Source organism: Pogoniulus pusillus, chromosome 28 (genome assembly GCF_015220805.1).
Source record: "Pogoniulus pusillus isolate bPogPus1 chromosome 28, bPogPus1.pri, whole genome shotgun sequence".
Lineage (NCBI taxonomy): Eukaryota > Metazoa > Chordata > Aves > Piciformes > Lybiidae > Pogoniulus > Pogoniulus pusillus.
In genome coordinates, this window is record NC_087291.1 from 11056370 (window position 1) to 11077358 (window position 20989).

Genomic DNA, 20989 nt, shown 5'->3' on the forward strand with positions numbered 1-20989 from the left:
TGAAGGAAGAGAACACACTGGGAGTTTGCTTTGCAAGTTCATGAATATTATGCTGGAATCAAGCAATGCTCTGGGGCCATGTGGAGTGGCTTGCCATAAATCTCTAGATGTCAACAGATGTGCTGATTTCTAACTGCTAACTAGGTATCCCACTTCCTCATTAACATCTTCACTCTGGCAACACCTTTACTTATTCTTTCAAGCAAACACCAATTTCTCATGGTACTGTTAGTAGCAATATCCTCTCTGGAGCATTATTTTCTTCTTAGCAGCCACAGCATATCAGCTCTTTAAAATTTTGCTGCAGCAGACCATTTGAGGGACATTCCTAAAGACAACAGAATCATAGAATTATAGAATCATAGAATCAACCAGGTTGGAAGAGACCTCCAAGATCATCCAGTCCAACCTAGCACCCAGCCCTGTCCAATCAACCAGACCATGGCACTAAGTGCCTCATCCAGTCTTTTCTTGAACACCTCCAGGGATGGTGACTCCACCACCTCCCTGGGCAGCCCATTTCAATGCCAATCACTCTCTCCGGCAAGAACTGCCTCCTAACATCCAGCCTATGCCTCCCCCAGCACAACTTGAGACTGTGTCCCTTTGTTCTGTTGCTGCCTGCCTGGCAGAAGAGGTACATGAGTACACAACAGTAAGACCTACTGCATGAGATGCTTCAAGTTATTAATGACCATGTTCTTTTATAAGTGAATTAAAAATGACTGCATGGCTGTGTTTGTCTTCATTCTTAGTTACTGAATTTTTCTCTCTCCTTGACTTTGCTTTGCTATCTCTTGCAAGATAGCAGATGATCCTTGTGGTCTCTTCCAACCCTGACTGATGCTATGATTCTGCAAACAGATGGAATCCCAGTGCACTTAATTTCCTGATTGCTAGTTACTTTAAGATGAAATGGAAGAAACTCTCTGTTTCAGCACACTTATCCCACTCATTTTTCTCACAGTCAGCATTTTGTCTCAGATAACAGGCTGTCAGTGGCAGCAGAAAGAGTAGCTGGGTGTGATGCAGCATTAAAACAAACCAAGAGAGTTTCCATAAATAGTTAGCACCACCAAATGGTCATAACTGGACAGAGGGACCGAGGCACATGCACGGGGGAGAACACATCATGTCATAACATTCTACCATCTGCCTTAGGTCCACAAGGGTGCAAATTTCAGGCAATGCGTTTAGAAAGGCTATGAAAAAACACTGATATCATAAGATACAACCACAGGGAAGATGATGATAGAAAATAGCAATGAAAGTGCCCTGGAATGGCAGCTGAAGAGGAAGGTAATGCTCCATTCATTAAGATTGTCAAATGCTTCACTGAGCTGAGCATCAATTTTTAGTAGTGCATGTCCTCCCACTCCTCATGGAACTTGTCAAAGGTGCTTGTAGATAAAAATAAATAGCTTTTTTATTATTTTTGTGGACATTTCTGCTTCTTTACATTTGTTCATAGAATCAACCAGGTTGGAAGAGACCTCCAGGATCATCCAGTCCAACCTAGCACCCAGCCCTATCCAATCAACTAGACCATGGCACTAAGTGCCTCATCCAGGCTTTGCTTGAACACCTCCAGGGATGGCGACTCCACCACCTCCCTGGGCAGCCCATTCCAATGCCAATCACTCTCTCTGCCAACAACTTCCTCCTAACATCCAGCCTAGACCTCCTCTGGCACAACTTGAGACTGTGTCCCCTTGTTCTGTTGCTGGCTGCCTGGGAGAAGAGACCAACCCCCACCTGCCTACAGCCTCCCTTCGGGTAGCTGTAGATAGCAATAAGGTCACCCCTGAGCCTCCTCTTCTTCAGGCTGCACACTCCCAGCTCCCTCAGCCTCTCCCCACAGGGCTGTGCTCCAGGCCTCTCACCAGCTTTGTTGCCCTTCTCTGGACATGTTCCAGTATCTCAACATGTCTTTTGAATTGAAGAGCCCAGAACTGGACACAAAACCAGGTTGGAAGAGACCTCCAAGATCATCCAGTCCAACCTAGACAGTGACTCTAAAAAAAGTCTCCTTGCAATATCCACTTCCTAAGATCACTGGATAACTTGCAAAAGCCATTTCCCCCTCCCTCCCCTGATATTTGGCTGGAAGGTCTGATCCTGATAGATGATATGCATACCAATGACTACCAATGATGTCAAGTCTGCTCATTTCTAAGACACGTTCAAACTGCCTGTTTTTACACCAAATGAAAGAAGCACCGATGCCATTGTTAGTAAAAGAAAAACAAAGGCAGGAATTTCAGCAGCTTGGATCATTCTCTCCACCTATTATGATTTATGTTTTACCTCATTTCCTAACAGGGCGTTTATACAGGCTTCAGATGCATCACAGATGGCAGTAAGGTCATGTCCTCCCTCCAGTGCCAGCACAACACGGCCGTCCGCTAGCTTCAGCAGCTCCTTGGTTAGGTGACCAAAACCTAGTGTTCAAACAGAGCAGTGCAAACAATTAAAGCAGAGCAGATATTACTGGCACACTTCACATCTGCTGCATCAGAAGGCAGAAAGCTCACGGATATTGCACGGGGAGCATGGGATATATTTAGACCAGTATCCTGTTTCTGACTGGAGCCCACACCAGATGCTTTAGAGTTAGGTATATGCAATTTTGAATGTGGCAGATGTGAGATAATGTGCTTCATGCTGATCCCTGATAGCTGGAGAACAGCTGAAACATGAGTTTGTCTCCTTACCATTGTGAACCACGACCAATCTGGATTCTCTTCCTATTTTCACATCAATGCAATGTATACCCATCTTACTTAGGGAGATCTGACATAACCCTGATTTCTTACAGCACTGATAGCACAAACAATATTGGCAGTTAAACCTTGATGCTACAAATAAAAAGATGTCACGTAGGGAGATCTGACATAACCCTGGTTTCTTACAGCACTGATAGCACAAACAATATCTGCAGTTAAACCTTGATGCTACAAATAAAAAGATGTCACGTAGGGAGATCTGACATAACCCTGGTTTCTTACAGCACTGATAGCACAAACAATATCTGTAGTTAAACCTTGATGCTACAATTAAAAAGATGCTAGTTAGGGAGATCTGAAATCCCTGGTCTCTTACAGCACTGATAGCACAAACAATATCTGCAGTTAAACCATCATGCTACAATTAAAAAGATGTCACTTAGGGAGATCTGATATAACCCTGGTCTCTTATGGCACTGATAGTACAAACAATATCTGCAGTTAAACCATGATGCTGCAATTAAAAAGAACTCCATTTCCCAAACCAAACTAGATTCAGTTTTTATTTACAGCTTTCTTCTTCCTCCCTCTGTAATTCTGTTTGCAACAGGGTTTGAGGATAATAGACAACCATGGGCTAAAAAAAAACAGTGGAAAGGTGCATTACCTCTTAGTTCCATTTTGAAGTGATTTTGGAAGCATGGCTAACAACTAGATCACTGATTTTGATTCAAGGTTTTGCTAGAAGTTAAACTGTCCACAACTTCACAGCTATCTCTGTCAGTATTACTGGCCAGTGAAAATCTAGCTCTTGTTCTCCAGTACATAAAAGAGTTGTCTGTGATGGAGGATGAGGACAGTGATAGGACTAGGGGGAATGGATCCAAGCTAGAGGAGGGTAGAGTTACTTTACACGTTAAGAGGATGTTCTTCACCATAAGGGGTTGTAAAACACTACAACAGGTTGCCCAAAGAGGTGGTGGAAGCTCCATCCTTGGAAGTTTTTAAGGCCAGGCTGGATGTGGCTCTGGGTAACCTGATCTAACAGAAAGTATCCCTGCCATGGCAAGAGGGTTGGGAGTAGATAATCCTCGAGGTCCCCTCCAACCCTGACAATTCTGTGATTCTGTGAACAATGATCTCATCTATTCTGTACCAAGGCCAAAAATGATGGTACTTCATTTTATGTGGTAATCTATAACTACATAAACATTAGCACAAAGTTTTCATCTGTGATTCAAGCAAAAGCAATTTGTTTCAATTTTAATGATCAAAATCCAGCCAATCAAAAAAAAACAACCCCAAAACTCCACACAAAACAAACAAACAACATCCAAAAAGCCCAAACCAAAACAAAAAAAAAACCCCTTTCCTGGAAAACTGTGAATTGGGAGAGAACTTTAGTGGTAGTTTCCTAGCACAGCCATTGTTTTTGATTACTCCCCTTTAAGTAAGTAATGGTAAGCAAAGCTTTGAAATTGTTGGAGTTAAATACTCTATGCATTTCATCCTTAACTTTTCCACTTGTGCTTTTCTAGTTGCTCTACTGTTGGTCATCACCACACATTCCAGCGCATTTTGTAGCCTGAAATAAAGCATTTAGAAGGTACCTGCTAAAGACTGGGGCTCTATAAAGGCAGGAAAATCAACATTTTGTTTATGTTCCAGTGAAGAAGGTCATCAAAATCAAAAACTACAATAATTACAAGCGTGTTCTTTAGATATTTTTTTCCACAAGAAAGGCTTAAGGCTTGATCTGTCAAGGAAGCAATCTCCTAGTTAGCTTTGCTTACATCTTAGGACTTTAAGTCCATGCCCAGGTATTTTCAGAACTGAGACTTTAATGATACCAGATTTGGTTTAGCTGTACAGACCAAAAAAAATAAAACCCAAGCCCCTCTACTTGCCATTTAATCTATAGATGATCACAAAATGTTAGAGGTGAAATATTGTTTCCTTAAGGCCCTTCGTGATCTCTTGTACCCTCTAAGAAATGCAGTTTTGATTCTAGCAAAGTAACTACACTGTAGTTCAAATTACACACAGGACTGAAAACCAAATAAAACCCTAAACTCTCATTTAAGCTCAACCTTTCCTCATGAAAAAAAGAAACCCACCTACTCAGCCCATCCTCTCTACAAAAGACCAAATTTAGACAGGATAATAAAAGTGAAGGAAGGAGTGGAATGAGGATAACCTTTGATCTTTAGCCAATTTCTACTTTCTTTTACCTACAGGATTTATTTCTGTCTGCATTTTACACATGTGATCTTCAGATTCATAAGAAGAGAGTGCCAACAGCATAAGGTGAGTCATACATACAGCACTTAAAGGAAATGAAGGAGGATGAACAGGCACAGACTCCCCACATCTACAACTCACCCCTTGGCTCTGTGAGAAATCCAACTGCACCTCTAAGACAACATTATCTCTCATGTTATGCAGCTTCTGCGAGGAAGGGAAAGCCCTGCCCCTCTCCTCTGCCCTAGTGAGACTTCACCGGGAATACTGCATCCACTTCTGCGCTCTCCAATGCAAGAGGGATAGGGATCTACTTGAGAGGCTCCAATGGAGGGCTACAGGGATGATTAAAGGATTGGACTGCCTTATGAGGAAAGGCTGAGAGACCTGGGGCTGTTTAGTCTGGAGAAGGCTGAGAGGGGGTCTAATAAATGCCTATAAATATCTGAGGGTTGGGTGTCAAGAAGGAAGGGACAGCCTCTGCTCACTTGTGCCCTGTCATAGGACATGGGTCAATGGATGTGAACTACAGCACAGGAAATCCAACTCAACATGAGGAGGAACTTCTTTACTGTAAAATTCATGGAGCACTGGAACAGGCTCCCCCGAGAGGCTGTGCAGTTTCAAGCTGTGGAATTCATGGAGCACTGGAACAGGCTCCCCAGAGAGGCTGTGGAGTTTCTGGATGTGTTCCTGTGTGATCTGCACTAGATTCTATAGTCCTGCACTGGAAGGGGGAGGTTGGACTCAAACTATGGAGGTCCCTTCCAACTCCTAACATCCTGTGATCCACCATATTTCCCCTGCACATTTTGTATGGCTGTGAACATTGCTGCTACCACATCATAATTTTCTAAGCTACATGTAGCAATAAATGTAAAGATTCTTGCAATGCCTTTTCCTCCTCTTAGGCAGCCATAGGTACTATAACTTACAGACATTGTTGCACAGTTACTCTTTCTGCTTGATTTCCTAATGATTTTCCTAATATCAGTGCTATGGTATTCATCCTGAGTGAGAATGCAATGAGCCATACAGAAAGCACCTTTCCCAACAGACATCATGGTAACAAGGTGTTGCCAAACCAAATCAGCACGACAGAGGATTTTCTTCTGTGTAATTATCCCAGGAAAGTAAAGGTGACTTGCTCAAAGGGAGGAAATAATGTCAGCCAACAGAACCAACACTGTGTGAATGAGTTAGGGAAATTCTTAACAAAGAAACTTGGATCCTGTGTCACTGCAACAACCTAGAAAAGACATTAGCTTCCTCAAGGAAATCCCCTGGAGTGCAGAAGTAACCAAATGGAAAGAAAGGAATCCCAGTCAAGTAATGGTTTTAAGATGGGCTGCAGTTCATGCCAAATAATTAAGAAAAACAAGAAGAAAACAGTAACAAGCACCATAAAAAGAATCAGTCCTCTCCACTGATATTAGGAGCTCAGGCATATATTTGATGTCCTATTGACCTACTCTAAGGTAAGAAAGGAATCAAGCAAGCATTTTGAATCACAAATCTTCTGACTTACATGAATTTCTAGAAATCAGCAGCAGTTCTTGTCCCATCTACTGTGTCTGCCAAAAAAGGTATCAGCTGTGATGCTGGCTCTAAAAGCTATTTTCAGTTTGGACTTGCCACATTCCACAGCTGTGATATTCCACAGTGGAGTATAACAGCTATAGATTAGTGGCATTTATAGAAAGAGAAAAAGTTCAGTTATAAAATGGGAAGTAATATTAGAATCATAGAATCAACCAGGTTGGAAGAGACCTCCAAGATCATCCAGTCCATCCTAGCACCCAGCCCTATCCAGTCAACTAGACCATGGCACCAAGTGCCTCACACAGTCTTTTCTTGAACACCTCCAGGTATGGTGACTCCACCACCTCCCTGGGCAGCCCATTCCAGTGGCAGTCCAGCCTTAAATTGTCATTGCTGCTTTGAGGCTGCAGGTGCCTTTAGTCCATTTACAGTCTGCCTCACTCAATGATGAGCACCTGTTAATCAGGGGCTGAAATGGGCTTGGCAGTATGTGCAATTATTTAGATCCACAAACATGAGTAAAAATGTCACATGTTCAGAATTGAGCAAAGAGAAAGTATTTTCAAATCCAATCATTTCAGTCAGTAAGTATTCAAAGATTACACATACAGGGGCCTTTCTCAAATCTGCATATAAATGCTACAGGAATTTGTCCTTCAGAGAAGTACATGCTGGAGCCTGTCCAGAGAAGGGCCACGAGGATGCTCAGAGGGCTGCAGCAGCTCTGCTGTAAGCACAGACTGAAAGAGTTGGGGCTGTGCAGTCTGCAGAAGAGGAGGCTCTGTGGTGACCTTATTGTGGCCTTCTAGGATCTGAAGAGGGGCTACAAAAGAGCTGGGGAGGGATTTTTTAGGCTCTTAGAGAGTGCCAGGACTGGGGGGAATGGAGCAAAGCTGGAGGTAGGGAGATTCAGACTGGACATGAGGAGGAAGCTGTGCAGCATGAGAGTGGTGAGAGCTTGGAATGGGTTACCCAGGGAGGTGGTTGAAGCCCCTTCCCTGGAGGTGTTTAAGGCCAGGCTGGATGTGACTCTGGGCAGCCTGATCTAGGGTAGGGTGTCCCTGGGCATGTCAGGGGAGTCAGAGCTAGGTGATCCTTGTGATCCCTTCCAACCCTGACTGATTCTATGCTTCCAAGTAGCAACTTTTTTGGCTTTTTTAATTAGGTTCATGCAGTGTGCCAGGAAACTGTCAGCATGGTTTTTTGCCAGCTATTATCATGATAAGTTCCATAATGTGAATGTTAGAAGTACCTGTTTCCTTCACAGATCCAATATTCAGTCATCCAGGGTGGAATCTGCAAAGCACTTAACATTAGTTTGCTGTCATCCCGTTACAAGCAGTGATAAACCTTCGATTTGCAACAGACACAAGGCTAAAACACTTCTAAGTAGCTCTGAAAACCTTGCTCACCAAATGGTTTCTATTTTCCTGACCAAAAAGCAAAAAAAAAAAAAACAACCAAACAAAAAAATCCCAAACAACTGTGGCTGCACAATTGTACATTCAAGCAAGGAAAACCAGATTAGAACTGAGATCCTTATAAACCATGACTTGGTATTGGAGAAATGGGCAGTGTATGAGCTGCTGTTTTCTGACCTTTGAAGTAAAAATAGAAACTTTTAAACAAAAAATGCAACATGCACTTCTTAATTATAACCTTTTCTTGCTTGCAGCAATATTTAGAGGTGGAGATACAGCATCTGGCCTTATGTAAGAAAATATTCTGTTATGGGAAGGCAGAAAGGGCAAAAATCAATACTATATTATATTAACGAGCAAGTTGCCAGGCTGTTATTGAGGGACACAGTGTGCTGACCACTTAAATTGCTGCCTAAGCAAGTCAAGCAGCTTTTACTGATGTCCCAGCAACAGCCCTGGTGGTTTTTGGTTATTTGTTTGTTTGAGTTTTGTTGCCAAAGAGCAAGGAATGGCATCGGTGAGGCTTCAGCCTCATTTGACCAAAGTCACTGGACTAACTATATTCTTCCTAGACTTACTGAAAACCAAGGAAAAAAGATTAAATCCCACAAAAAGAGAATGCAGAGTCACTTCAGTTTTCTGGTTTTGTTTCTGAGATATCCTTGCTCTCACAACCTGAAGTGGAACGTGGCCAGCAGAGAGAGGTAAAACTTCTCCTAACGTGGCCAGTTCTCCTCCAATGGACTCATCACACAATGTGCATTGCAACTAGACAAAGCAGAGCTAACAAGTCTGAGTTTGTATGTACAGAGTCCCATTTTGAGAATGAAGACAACTTGTGAATGTTATTCTTTTCACATCCTCTTCTCAGCAGACAGGGAAATGAACCATATGGACAGGGCACACTCCCAGCCAGCACCACAGCACTCCTTGTTTGCATAGAGTCCTCTACGCAGCTCAGTTTGTTTGCCAGTAAATGCACGAACACCCAGTCAGTGGGACTGAACCTGCCTCAGCAGAGGGCAGGATCCTTCCCTCTCCCCCACTGTGCATAAGGAGAGCAGATGTCTCCTGCTCCATCATTTCTCGGGTGACAGCAGGCTGAGCTGAGCTATGGCGCTGGCCGTAGCTCAGGGAAGGCAGCAGCTGGAGGAACAAGGACACGTCGACAACTGAATGGCTGGCGAAGCTGTGGAGTCAGGGAGAAAGCCTCAGCCTCCTCAGCCACAGCAGCAGGGCCCCAACAGTGCTTTCAGCTTCAATGTCTTAAAAGCTACAGTCCAACCCTAAATTACTGGCAGAGTTCTGGTGAGCTCCTCTGGCTACTTGGAGCAGCTTGGAGAGGAATACATGCAAAAGACCAAAAAACTCCCCAGCCTCTGTGCTGGACCTCCAAGCATGTATTTAACTATTATTTGCCATTTAATCATGCCATTACTCTCTAATTTACTTGAGAATGTGTTTTCCTCACATTAAAATTGTTGCAATGATCGGTGCCAAAAGTCTACCCACCAGTGTTCTGCACTCTTTTCTTGTGGTTTCTTCATGACTATTTGATTAATTTTCATTGATATTCCTCCAACAATAGCATCTAAAATTAACTGGGTCAGTTTTTACATAACTTCCTGAGTCACCAGGCTATGTGTCCTAAATAAATATGTCCATACAGGAGTCGAAGGATAATTCACCCTTCCAGCCCTGGCAGGAGCATGAACATTTTGCAAGGCTTGTGTTCTGTAGTAGGTGAACACATTTTCTTCTCAGGTATTAATTCAAGACGTCTCACTCAGTCAATACTTTGTTTGGTTTAAGTCAGATGTTTGACTGAGTTGTTAGGATGTGTCCCTGACTGAGGGAAAAGGGAGGTTTTAGTGGCAAATAGTTTTAATGGCAAATGGATGAAATTATGAATGGTAGTGTTGAGGTACCTGAATTTAAATGGTAGAGATCTGGCACCCAGGCATTAGCTGCAGGCTTCTTGCCTTTAATACTGGAGAATGAAGCTCAGTAACACTTCAAATTCTATGTCTCAAGCAGGCATTTAATTTAGATTAAACTAGACAGTAATTGTACATTAAATAAATACCAATGGTCTCAGGATGACTTTTTTTTTCCAGTGGATAAACAATTTGTATAATAGATGTTATTATTGCACGCCTGATAGTTCTGCAGTAATGGATTTTTTTTCACAATTAGCTGCTTCTCAGTCATTACATTGGACATAATTTATTAAATCTCTATTAAGTACATACTTAAGGATACATAGGATACCTCTTTGGAAGCACTTAATACACTACAAGGAAAGGCCACCTTGACAATGCTAAGTAGGATGATCAGAGCATCTTCAGCTCTCCTGAAAGATGTATGTATGTAGCCAAGCAAATCAAATAGTTCATTGTATTTGCTTAGTCCTGTGGAAAAGAGGAATTTGTATCATTTCCCATTGGAATGGGCTGCCCAGGGAGGTGGTGGAGTCACCAGTCCTGGAGGTGTTCAAAAAAAGCCTGGATGAGGCACTTAGTGCCATGGTCTGGTTGATTGGACAGGGCTGGGTGCTAGGTTGGACTGGATGATCTTGGAACTCTCTTCCAACCTGGTTGATTCTATGATTGTACATCTTCACCACACAAAGGCAGCACTGACCTCTAGACAGAATGCTCCTCAGAGAAAACACATGGAGAAAGAAGGGTCCCCAAACTCTCTCCCAGCTAGTTCATACCAGAAAAAAGGGAAGGGGTCTCCTTTGTAACCGGCATTATCAAGCAGCAGAGAATCTGCCTCCTCCGGGAAAGGTCATAGCAGTGTACAAAATAATGATGACATTTTTAGAGCTGTTACGCTACTGTCATGTGGATTCAGAAATATTCAACCACAGATTTCGACTGCCAAGACTCAAAGCAGGAACCTTTGGATAGTCCCAAAACTGGCTGGATGTTTTCAGCCCTGTTCTTACTACCTTCATGCCTAGCTTTCTTCTAGGTTTCCTTACATTCTCTTCATCTCTACTCCATCTCACATCTGGCCCAAGTGATAATTTCTTAACTGCTCTGCCATCTTCCCCCTCTGTTTTATTTTGCTTCCTATTTAGTAAGTGCTTCACCAAGTAAAGCTGGCCAGGAAGTGTGATTATCTGTCCCACAGAGTTCACCAGTATTTTGTTCAGGAACATGTTAGCTGTTCTGCATTAGAAAGCAGCAGCCAAGAGAGGACATGCAGAGTTGCGAACAGCAAGGTGGCATTTTAGAATCCTGGATTCAGATCTCTGAAAAAAAATGCTGCTGCTTCATCTGGGTGGTGAAGGCTTCTCCATGAGGTTTGAGAGGCTTTCTTTTCTTTCATTGTTTTGATAGGGTGCATTTTTTGGTGGGTTTGGGTTTGTTTCTCCGTTTGGGTTTTTTCAGCTTACTGATTCAAAATCCTTTTAATGGAGATAGCCTAATCAGACTAATAATAATCTGCTGAAAGTCTGGCCCACAGACTGTGAAATCTGTCAATCTGATAGTGCAAGTGGCAGTAATGTTACCATGATAACTTCTTCCAAATCTGATAAAGTTGCCTGATCTAAACTGATATGCAATACATACATCTGATGTTACGAATCTGAGTCTAGACTCTGTAAGGGGTTGGCTAGGAAGCAAGACATCTGATTAAAAAAAATACTTAAAAGTATGAAGAATTTGTTTCTAATCCACACTGGAATGAAAATCAGATACTACTATTGACTATCCAAATAAATCTGTAAGTGTGATTGAGTTTGGAGAGGTTTAATATAATGCTACTGCCTATAAAATCCACTCAACGCCTTTCCAAATTATGTGGGGCAAAGTTTCTGCTGTTATGAAAGGGTACAGCTGAAATGTGGGCACTGAGCTACGACTGAAATCCATCTGATGTGAAGATCCAGGCTCATTTCTTTTTTTAACTGATGAAAAGCCAAGTCAGTTAATTTTGCATTGACCCAAGAGACTAACACAAGGGATCTGATTTAAAGGCTGTCACTCAGAAGCTGAGAACCGACTGCCATTTTCTGAAGATGGTCTACAAGAGTCTGCCAAGAAAAGCAGCTTGGACTAAACGACCTTTCCAACATATACAGTTTCTCAGAGTCTACAAATTAAAGCTCTCACTTTATTTGCAATCATTTATTGACCCTGCCACATCAACACATCACATGAAATTAAGGCTGGCTCCTTCGTTAGTGTTAATCAGCATACACCATTATCTAAAGACCTGGCCTCCAGATGTGGGTCATTCATCATTCCAAGACTAAGGACATAGATACAATAAGAACATCAGGGATAGGTTCTTTTAATTGGATAGACTTGAGGTAAATATTCTATTTCCTAATAAATTTGGCATCAAATCTCCTGGTGAATTCAGTATGAGTATCAGAGGTCCAGTGCCTCTCATGATTTGCACCGTGTTGTTTAATAAACATCCTTTTATACTATCAGGAGGGAATAAGGCAATGCATTTCTAAGGGATTACTGTACAGCTCAAGTAGTTACTCACTTTCCCTCTGGCCTTGTGCCCATTAACCCCACCTGACATATGCTATAATCACCCAGAAATGCACTGCCTGTCACCACTTATTGTAAAGGTAATGTGCAAAACTCACTAAAGGAAGTGGTACTGAGACTGGGTTTGGTGTCTGACTCCTTACAGTCTTCTGATTAATTGCAATTCCCAAGTAAAATACGTTGAGCAACTCTCAATTATGCTTTTCTATTACAAAAACCTGTAAGAATTAAGGACGTGATTTCAACCCATACAACAGTCCCTTTGTCCCTTTTTGTACTATTGAAATGACACACAGATGCCTTGAAACAGTGAGCAAAACTCCACAGAGTAAAAGAAAGTGTAGCTACCATTTGAATGACATAGGTGGCTCTACTTGGCCTTCCTCCCCAATAAAGAAGACATGTCAGAACCTTGTCGCTCACCTTACGACACAGCAGAGTCTGCAAGAGCCTTAACCTGCTGGGACAGCATGAAAAAGTGGTGAGGAATTGCATGGGCTGACATCATTTTGTTCTGATGCACAGGAGGAGGGAATAAGCAAAATTTATATTTAAAATTGATTTACTTTATCATTCTATTTCCCCAGAATAAAATACATGACTCAGCCTCACCATGAATATGTAACATTTTTAAAGAATAAAAGTAATTTTTGGCTTTTTTTTCATGTTGTAGACCTTGGGACCAGCTTCAGCTGCTAGGACTGGAACAAGTTAATTGTAATAGGAGTGGTCTCTTTGTTTCCCCAGATTATCTTCCACTTGGAAGCCTATCTGAGACATGCAGTTGAGAATAGAACCTTTTCCTAGCATGTGAAATATCTCATCCTTGTCTTTCCAGTCTTCTGGCATACATCTCTTGGAAAGAGCCTTTCTGTTAGCTTCTGCATTCAAGTGGTGACCCATTAATTACCACTTGAGAACTAGTGCTCTGGAACACTTATGGAATAGCAGTGATTTTCTACCTTTTCTTAGAGGAACTCAAAACAATGATCATAACAAGGCCTGAATTAGAAAAAAATGCCTTCAAGAGACTGAGCCATCATGGAGTACTACTGCCTGGATTTTCTCAGACTGAGGAGAGGTCACTCAGGAACAATCTGAATCTGCAGGATCCATAAGTACATGAACACTATCCCTGCTGTTACCGTAGCACAACAGCAGTATTAAGGGAAGCTGGCAGACCTAAAATACTTGCTAATTCTCACAGAACAATAGAAACATGGAGACAAACAATGACATTTCTGTGCTATACTCAGACTTAAGTCCAGCTCACTAATGTCAAGGTAATTTGAGGACTCCAGATGTTGTTGCAGCTGCATTACCAGTCATCTTAGTCATCCTCCTTAAAAGTGGGAAGTTCATAATAGGGCAAAAGTAATTCATTCGGTATTAAGATGCTGTTTCTTGAGCAACATCAGTAGTTTCTTCTTCAAGGGAAAACAGTACATTGGCTTTTCTAAATGGAGACACTGAAAATCTACTACCAGAACAGCTACTGTTTCTCCCTCCAGAGCTTTAACAGCTAGAAGTAAAAGAACCTGCTGCCAGAGCTCAAAGCTCCCTAGTGGCTCCAGGAACAGCAAACAACATATACCAAACTGCAACATCAGGATTGCATTTACTCTTCCTTCTTACAAAGCTGAAGAGCCACAGCATTTGAAAACTTGGGCAAAAAATTATCCTAACTTTGTAGCAAACCTACTCAGAAAGCCCCTGACAACAAAGATGTTTGACTGTCTCACTACAGGTAAATAGAGAAGATCAACAAAGAGAAATATCAAATTCCCAACAGCTCCATTCATAAGACTATGCAGTGGTTACTCCATCAACTAAGGATACACTTTTTAGTCATTCTTAGTTTTGGCCAAAGTGTTGATTTCAAATGGTCATGGACCAAAATTCAAACATCTTCCCACTTTCTTAACTTAAATTCTACAGCTAGACCCTATGTTAAATGGAATTTGTTACACATGAGACAGAAAAATGAAAGAAAACAAAACTGAGACATCAGAGAACTGAGGAAAGGATAAAAGGGTATGTTGGATTAATAAAAGAGACATGTTAAATAATGACAAATAAGTACACTTGTGACTAAAAGAAACTAAAGATATGTCAGCAAAATGACTGGATGACTGAGTGGATGAGCAAGAACAAAAATGAATGTGAATGTGTAGCTAAAATTTGCCAAGGAATTAGATCTTATAAGCAGCAAGAACGGTCCAAAAGTAAAGAGAGCAGAGAAAGCTATGATCCTATTTCTACAAAGGGAAGCAGAGCACTTCTGTATTCTTCACCAGGGATATATTTTTGTGCCCTTTAGGTACACAGAGAGGTAAAGCAGTGCTGCAGCTATACCAGCATGAAAACAATCCAGAGTTTTGTCTGCAGTAACTAACGTATTCCTCAGTGACCAGTTACTAATTCAAACAAGGTCTAAGCACGGGCAGCTGGCCCTGAACTGAAAATACAGTGTGCTTCAGGTGACACATTCGTAAGTGTGGCCAGAACTGTTAGTGGTAACAGTCAATGCAAGTCAGACATTTAAATAGGCAGGTACTTGACAATAAGCTGCTCTCCCTGGAAGCAGTCACATTGCTTCACTTGCCACTTATTCAGAGGTACTACCATACTGTCACCAAGACAATATCTGACGTAACCCCACAGATGCAAGGGAATCTTTGGAGCAGTGAGCAAAATTTGGCCAGATAAATACAAACATTTCTCTTCTTTTAACCACAGTAAAATAGGTTTAGACATTTTGAATGAAATCCAAATTAAAGTTCAACAACATTTTATCAGACAGAACAGTGACTTTACATGCACAACAGTTTTCTAAACTCATCTGGACTCAAGGAGCCAACAGCAGTTCATAGAATCACAGAATCAGTCAGGGTTGGAAGGGACCACAAGGATCAGCTAGTTCCAACCTCCCTGCCATGGGCAGGGATACCCTACCCTAGATCAGGCTGCACAGATCCCCACCCAGCCTGGCCTTAAACACCTCCAGGGATGGGGCCTCAACCACCCCCCTGGGCAATCCATTCCAAGCTCTCACCACTCTCATGGTGAAGAACTTCCTCCTCACATCCAGTCTGAACCTACCCATCTCCAGCTTCATTCCATTCCTCCTAGTCCTGTCTCTCCCTGACATCCTGAAAAGTCCTTTCCCAGCTTGAGTTGCTCCTTCTACCCTTTCAGCTACTTACATCTCTTACCAGGTTATGCCTTATTCTAGGGGGTCATCACAAATAAACTCAAACTACCTTTCCATACATATGAGTCCTTAGTCGGAGTGGAAAAAGCAGGATCTGTCTCCCTCCCAGGTAATGCATGACTCCATCTCAAGCTTATGAGATCTGGCATACACCTAGCCATAACCTGAACCAGCTCAAAGATGGCCTGGAAGTCTTTTTAAGACAGATCAAAAGCTTTCATTTTCTTTTCCTCATGGTGAACTCAAACAAGTAAGTCTATGCATTTCTTCTAACACTTGTAAGGAACAAATGTTCAGATTTGAGTGAAAAACCTGTATGAGGACATGAGTTTGCAGGTAGGTAAACTGAAGTTGATTTTTAGTTGTATTAGGTGATGATAAAAGACATTTCTTCAGTGCTAAAACCTCTGTAGATCAAGAATAAGCTCTGGATTTTGCCTGTTTGAGAGGCATGAAATCCAGCACCTGGAGCTGGCAGGGCTGATGCAGGGGTGTGTGAGCAGGGGTGTGGTTGCAGGTAGAGGGTGTTGTTAATAAATAGGATTTTGTTTTTCAACCTATACTGTTTTAGTTGCCCAGGAAACAGGCAGGAATAGTCCTTGTGACCCCTTTGGCACAGGATGTTTCTACTTCTTCTGCATGATGTACTGGGGCACTTCATCCTCACTGTGTCTGGAAATGAATCATAGAATCAGTCAGGACTGGAAGGAATAACAAGAATAATCTAGTTCCAGCCCCCCTGCCATGGGCAGGGACACCCTATCCTAGACCAGGCTGGCCAGAGTCTCATCCAGCCTGGCCTTAAACACCTATGCTCAAGAGAAATTTGTTCCAACACATTCTCTGTTCTCTGAGACTATTATATAGTGCATGCAGCTTAACATCTGGATCAGAGCTCTGCCTGAATTGCTAGCTGTGGCTTCTCATGGCCAACCCATAAGTGATCTGCTGACTGAGGCCACAAATTGGACAACCAGGGAAAGAAGAGTATTTCAATTTAATCTGAAATTCATAGTCAAGAAACAGGAAATCCAGGGTTCCAGAGTGCCACTCTTTAATCATCCACTTTTAACAACAGAGTTCATGGTGTTTAAGCTTGTCACTGTAGAAAAGGGTAAGGGAGAGGGAAAAAAAGCTGATATACAGAAGAAAGGTAAAGGAGCATTTATTTTATCTGGTTTTATCTTTAGGTAAGTTAGCATTTATTGCTCATTTATAATTGCAATCTGAACCCAGCTCTCTCTACCCTAAGAAAATCAAAGGTCCAGAAAAGTAGTTCATTAAATTAACAACTCTATCTTAAAGTATATGCAAAAGGAACTCCATTGTGCAAGCAATCATAAACTTCACTTGGTCTAACTTCAGAGCAATTGAACTCAAAACCTAAATAACATTCCTCTGTGCAGAGTTTTTACATGCAGTTTCTGGATTTACTGTTTCAAAGAAAAGAGTGTGCAAACAGCTTCACCTGAGCCTAAAGTGAACAACAGCAGGGTGAAAGTTTGCACCAAACTGGAAAACTTGCTCTAGAAAGGTGTCTAATGGTGATACTCTGAGTGCATTCACAATCAAGTTGTTTGTTTCTTTATTTATTTCCACACACTGCTTGTATCTTAATTAGGAACTGTGATGGTTTGGGTGTTTCCACACACACACACTTTAGAAATCACCCAGACTAGACTCAGCCAGCTCTGGAAATTTGAATGAAGCTTATATTTACAGCTTAGCTCAATATGCAAGCAGATATTTACAGGATATACAGTTATAGACAGAAATATACAAGGTAAAAGGTAATACAGAAACACAACAGCCCTCCCAGAAACCTGAGTCCCCAGGAGGAGCTCCCAACCACCCTTCCACCTTCTCCCACCCCTCTCAACCTTTTCCCAGTCCCAAGGAAGAATGGAGGTTAGGCCAGGGGGTTAGTAAAGAAAGTGGATTAATTAGAGAGACGGCAGAGAGGCTGGAGAGAGAAATGCAGCCCAGGCAATGCCCCAAGAAGAAGAATTAGTGCCTTATCTATGCTTGAATTCTTGTTCTTATACATCTCAGCAAGCCTATAAGTGAAGTAGGCATCACCTTTGTTTGTCTTTCACAGCCTGTAATCTAGTTCTTCTCACCAAAACATTCTAGCTAGCTTCAAACTAGCACAGGAGCACAATGAGGAGAGGAGAGATGTCAAATTTCAGCAGTTCATTGAACAGTGAATAATACAATAGCAAATTGCAATGACACCTTGTCAGCTTGAGAATATCCCCTTGTCAGTCCTCAAAGGACAAAACATTCTGAGGACTTCTCCAGTGAAACAAAGCAGAAGAGAAAATGCAGACAACATAAATACAGCTTCTGCTTGCTCCCACTCCAATTATCCAACTTTTTAAAGTCTTGATATTTCTTTTAACTACAAAGAGAACTTCAGGTCCCATTTCAAACCGTTCACTATGCAAAGCACACATATCACTTCCAACATGTGTCCTAGGTGACAACCATGTGGAAACAGTGACAAAGCCTTGCCCTGATTAAACACTGCAAAGGAAATATGCCAGAAAAAGAGAAAATGTGCTATCTACATCAGTAGTGTGCATTAAAAATCTCAAAGCAACCGGTTCCAAGATGAATCTTGGCAAACTCTGAAGTCCATATGTGGGAGAGGCAACTTTAACACTTAGTAAATATCAAAAACCCCTGCAATTAACCCTGAGAGATTCTTCAAGTCTCTCTTCAGGCTGATAGACCCTTTTGGGTAGCTGCTTCTGGAGACATCTGGTACTCCTGAGTCAACCTCTGGAGGCTCCACTGGCTGTTTGAGGGATTGGGGCTTTCAATTCAGAACCCCCCATATCTCAGACTCCCTAGGGAGTTTTCCCTGTCCATATAGTCTGTGTGAGTATGGCTCACCTGTTATGGATCCAGTATCTGAAGGGTGCCTACAGGAAGGCTGCAGAGGGACTATTTACAAGGTCTTGTAATGACAGGACAAGGAATAAATGGGTTTAAACTGGCAGAGGGGAGGTTTAAAGTGGATGTTAGGAAGAAGTTCATTACAGTGAGGGTGGTGAGACACTGTGGCTGCTCCCTCCCAGGAGGTGTATGAGGACTTGAGTGACCTGTTCTAGTGGGAGGTGTCCCTGCCTATGGCAGGGGGTTGGAACTGGATGATCTTTGAGGTCCCTTCCAACCTAAACCATTCTGTGATTCTATGATTATTAGAAATCTTCAAAGTATTCATTACAAATAAATGCTCCAGACAGTGCACCCCTGCTTCCTATGTACAGTACATATGTCAGTATTTGCCAAATGTTCTCTTCATAAAGCAGTTTGTGAAGATCTCTGGTAGCACTTGCTGAATGTTTTGTCCAGCTTAGAAAAGGTTCCCCACTCACTTGCCTACTTTTACTTCCTACCCTTAATTATCCATTTCTTCTCAGGATTCATAAAATGACACCCTGTAGTATCTGCTCTCTAAATCACAGAATCACAGGATCACAGGATGTCAGGGGTTGGAAAGGACCCAAAGAGATCATCCAGTCCAACTCTTCCCTGCCAGAGCAAGACCATGCAATGTAGCTCAGGTTACAGAGGAACACATCCAGACAGGCCTTGAAAGTCTCCAGAGAAGGAGACTCCACAACCTCTCTGGGGAGTCTGTGCCAGTGCTGTGACCTTTACAGTAAAGAAGTTCCCCCTTGCATTGAGATAGAACCTCCTGTGCTGCAGCTTCCATCCATTGCTCCTTGTCCTATCCCAGGAAGCAAGTGAGCAGAGCCTGTCCTCCCCACCTGACCCCCAGCCCTCAGATATTATAAACATTTATTAGATCCCCTCTCAATCTTCTCTCCTCCAGACTAAAAAGCCCCAAGTCTCTCAGTCTCTCCTCATCAGGCAGTGCTCAAGTCCCCTTATCTTCATAGCACTCCACTGGACTCAAGCAGATCCCTGTCCCTCTTAAACTGGGGAGCCCAAAACTGATGTGTGATTGAGACTTTAGATCCAACAGAAGAGGGTTCAATTAAGATAAAGTGGTAACTAGGAAGTAAGCAGTTCTCTTGATCACACAAATACCCAGGAATCTTTACAAAGAAATACCACTCCTCAGACTTAAATGAGAACATAAATCAGAGCCTGTGACTATTTCCTAATAGGAAATGAAAAAAAGAAACACGAGCAGGGATGGGATGAATGAGTTTGAAAAGCCAAGAAATGTTTACTAAGAAGAACAGCATTTGCATTCCTATTTTTTTTTTGCCTGGGCCACTTGCCCTTTTTTTGCAACCTGATAAAACAAATAAGTCAACCCAAATCAAGACGACTTAGCAGAAGAAGAGCAAATGGCTGTTGTAAAAGTAAAGGCCAGAAGAACAGGGATGCCACAAAGGCTCCAGTTCCACCTTTTTTTTTTTTCCACTTTTTTTTCCCCCTTCCTTTTCAATTTTGACTTCTTTTTCTTTTGCAAGCAGATTTAATTGCTGTGTTGTGGCCAGACACCTTTAGAGTCAGACATGGCCTTTCACTTAAGGAGAGAAAACAGCAAGATCATGGCCAAAGGCAGTAAAAAGGACTAAGAACCTGACCTCTTACACAGTGTGCATTTGGAAAAGAAAACAGTAAACATCCCACACAAACAGATTTTCATGAGAGGCTGTCCACTTTTCAGCCTTTTTTATGTGACAAACCAAGAATTCCATCCTTTCCTCACAGACATACTGCCTTGTTTTCATTGACTTACCCTGACTGTCCAGGAACACTTCCAGACAGCAGTGGCTAACCTGAGAATTTATCCAGTCCATATCCACTATCAGACAAATCACTGCCAAACTTCTCTTTTCCCTCTTGCCTGTCTGACCAAGCTGCAAGACAGCCAGATACAGGTGTTCAGACATTTTCAGACAAGACTCTTTTTTTCTTTCTCTCTTTTTAATATAATATTTTGTCATTTACTCTGGTGAAAACATTACGGTTGATAAAGTAAGATCAAGCAATAATTCTCATTTTCCTAAGCCTTTAAAGCAATTTTTTTGGAGAAATATGGGAGTTTAGACAGCACATTTATTTAGTTTTAATTTTTGGGCTGTCATACATCAGCACTGAAGTCCTGATTTAGAACACATGCAGCCTGCTTTTGAAGTTTGGGCTGGTTTTTAACAATGGGAAGGAAAAAAAAGAAAAGATATAAAGAAATGAAACAACACCAAAAAAAATCATAAACCAGGGCTTTCCTGATCTTGATTTATAGATTGTTTCTTAAGTTTGTTTCAAAAAATAAAGCCTTATTCTCAATTATCTTTCATGGGAAGCTTTGCTCTGACATACTTTTATTCATCCAAG

The 20989-nt window shown here is 41.9% G+C and overlaps 1 protein-coding gene across 9 annotated transcripts in view; it reads right to left on the bottom strand.

Moving 5' to 3' along the window:
* HDAC9 (histone deacetylase 9) overlaps positions 1–20989 on the bottom strand; it is a 465174-nt gene that overhangs the window by 26329 nt on the left and 417856 nt on the right. For 8 of the 9 annotated variants that reach the window (XM_064167147.1, XM_064167144.1, XM_064167145.1 and 5 more), the window contains one exon: positions 2308–2441. In XM_064167147.1, the coding sequence (XP_064023217.1) occupies positions 2308–2441 (134 nt within the window). Of the gene's footprint in view, positions 1–2307; positions 2442–10288; positions 10342–12873; positions 12908–20989 lie in introns of those variants that run through there. The other variant, XM_064167149.1, reaches the window with a different exon arrangement.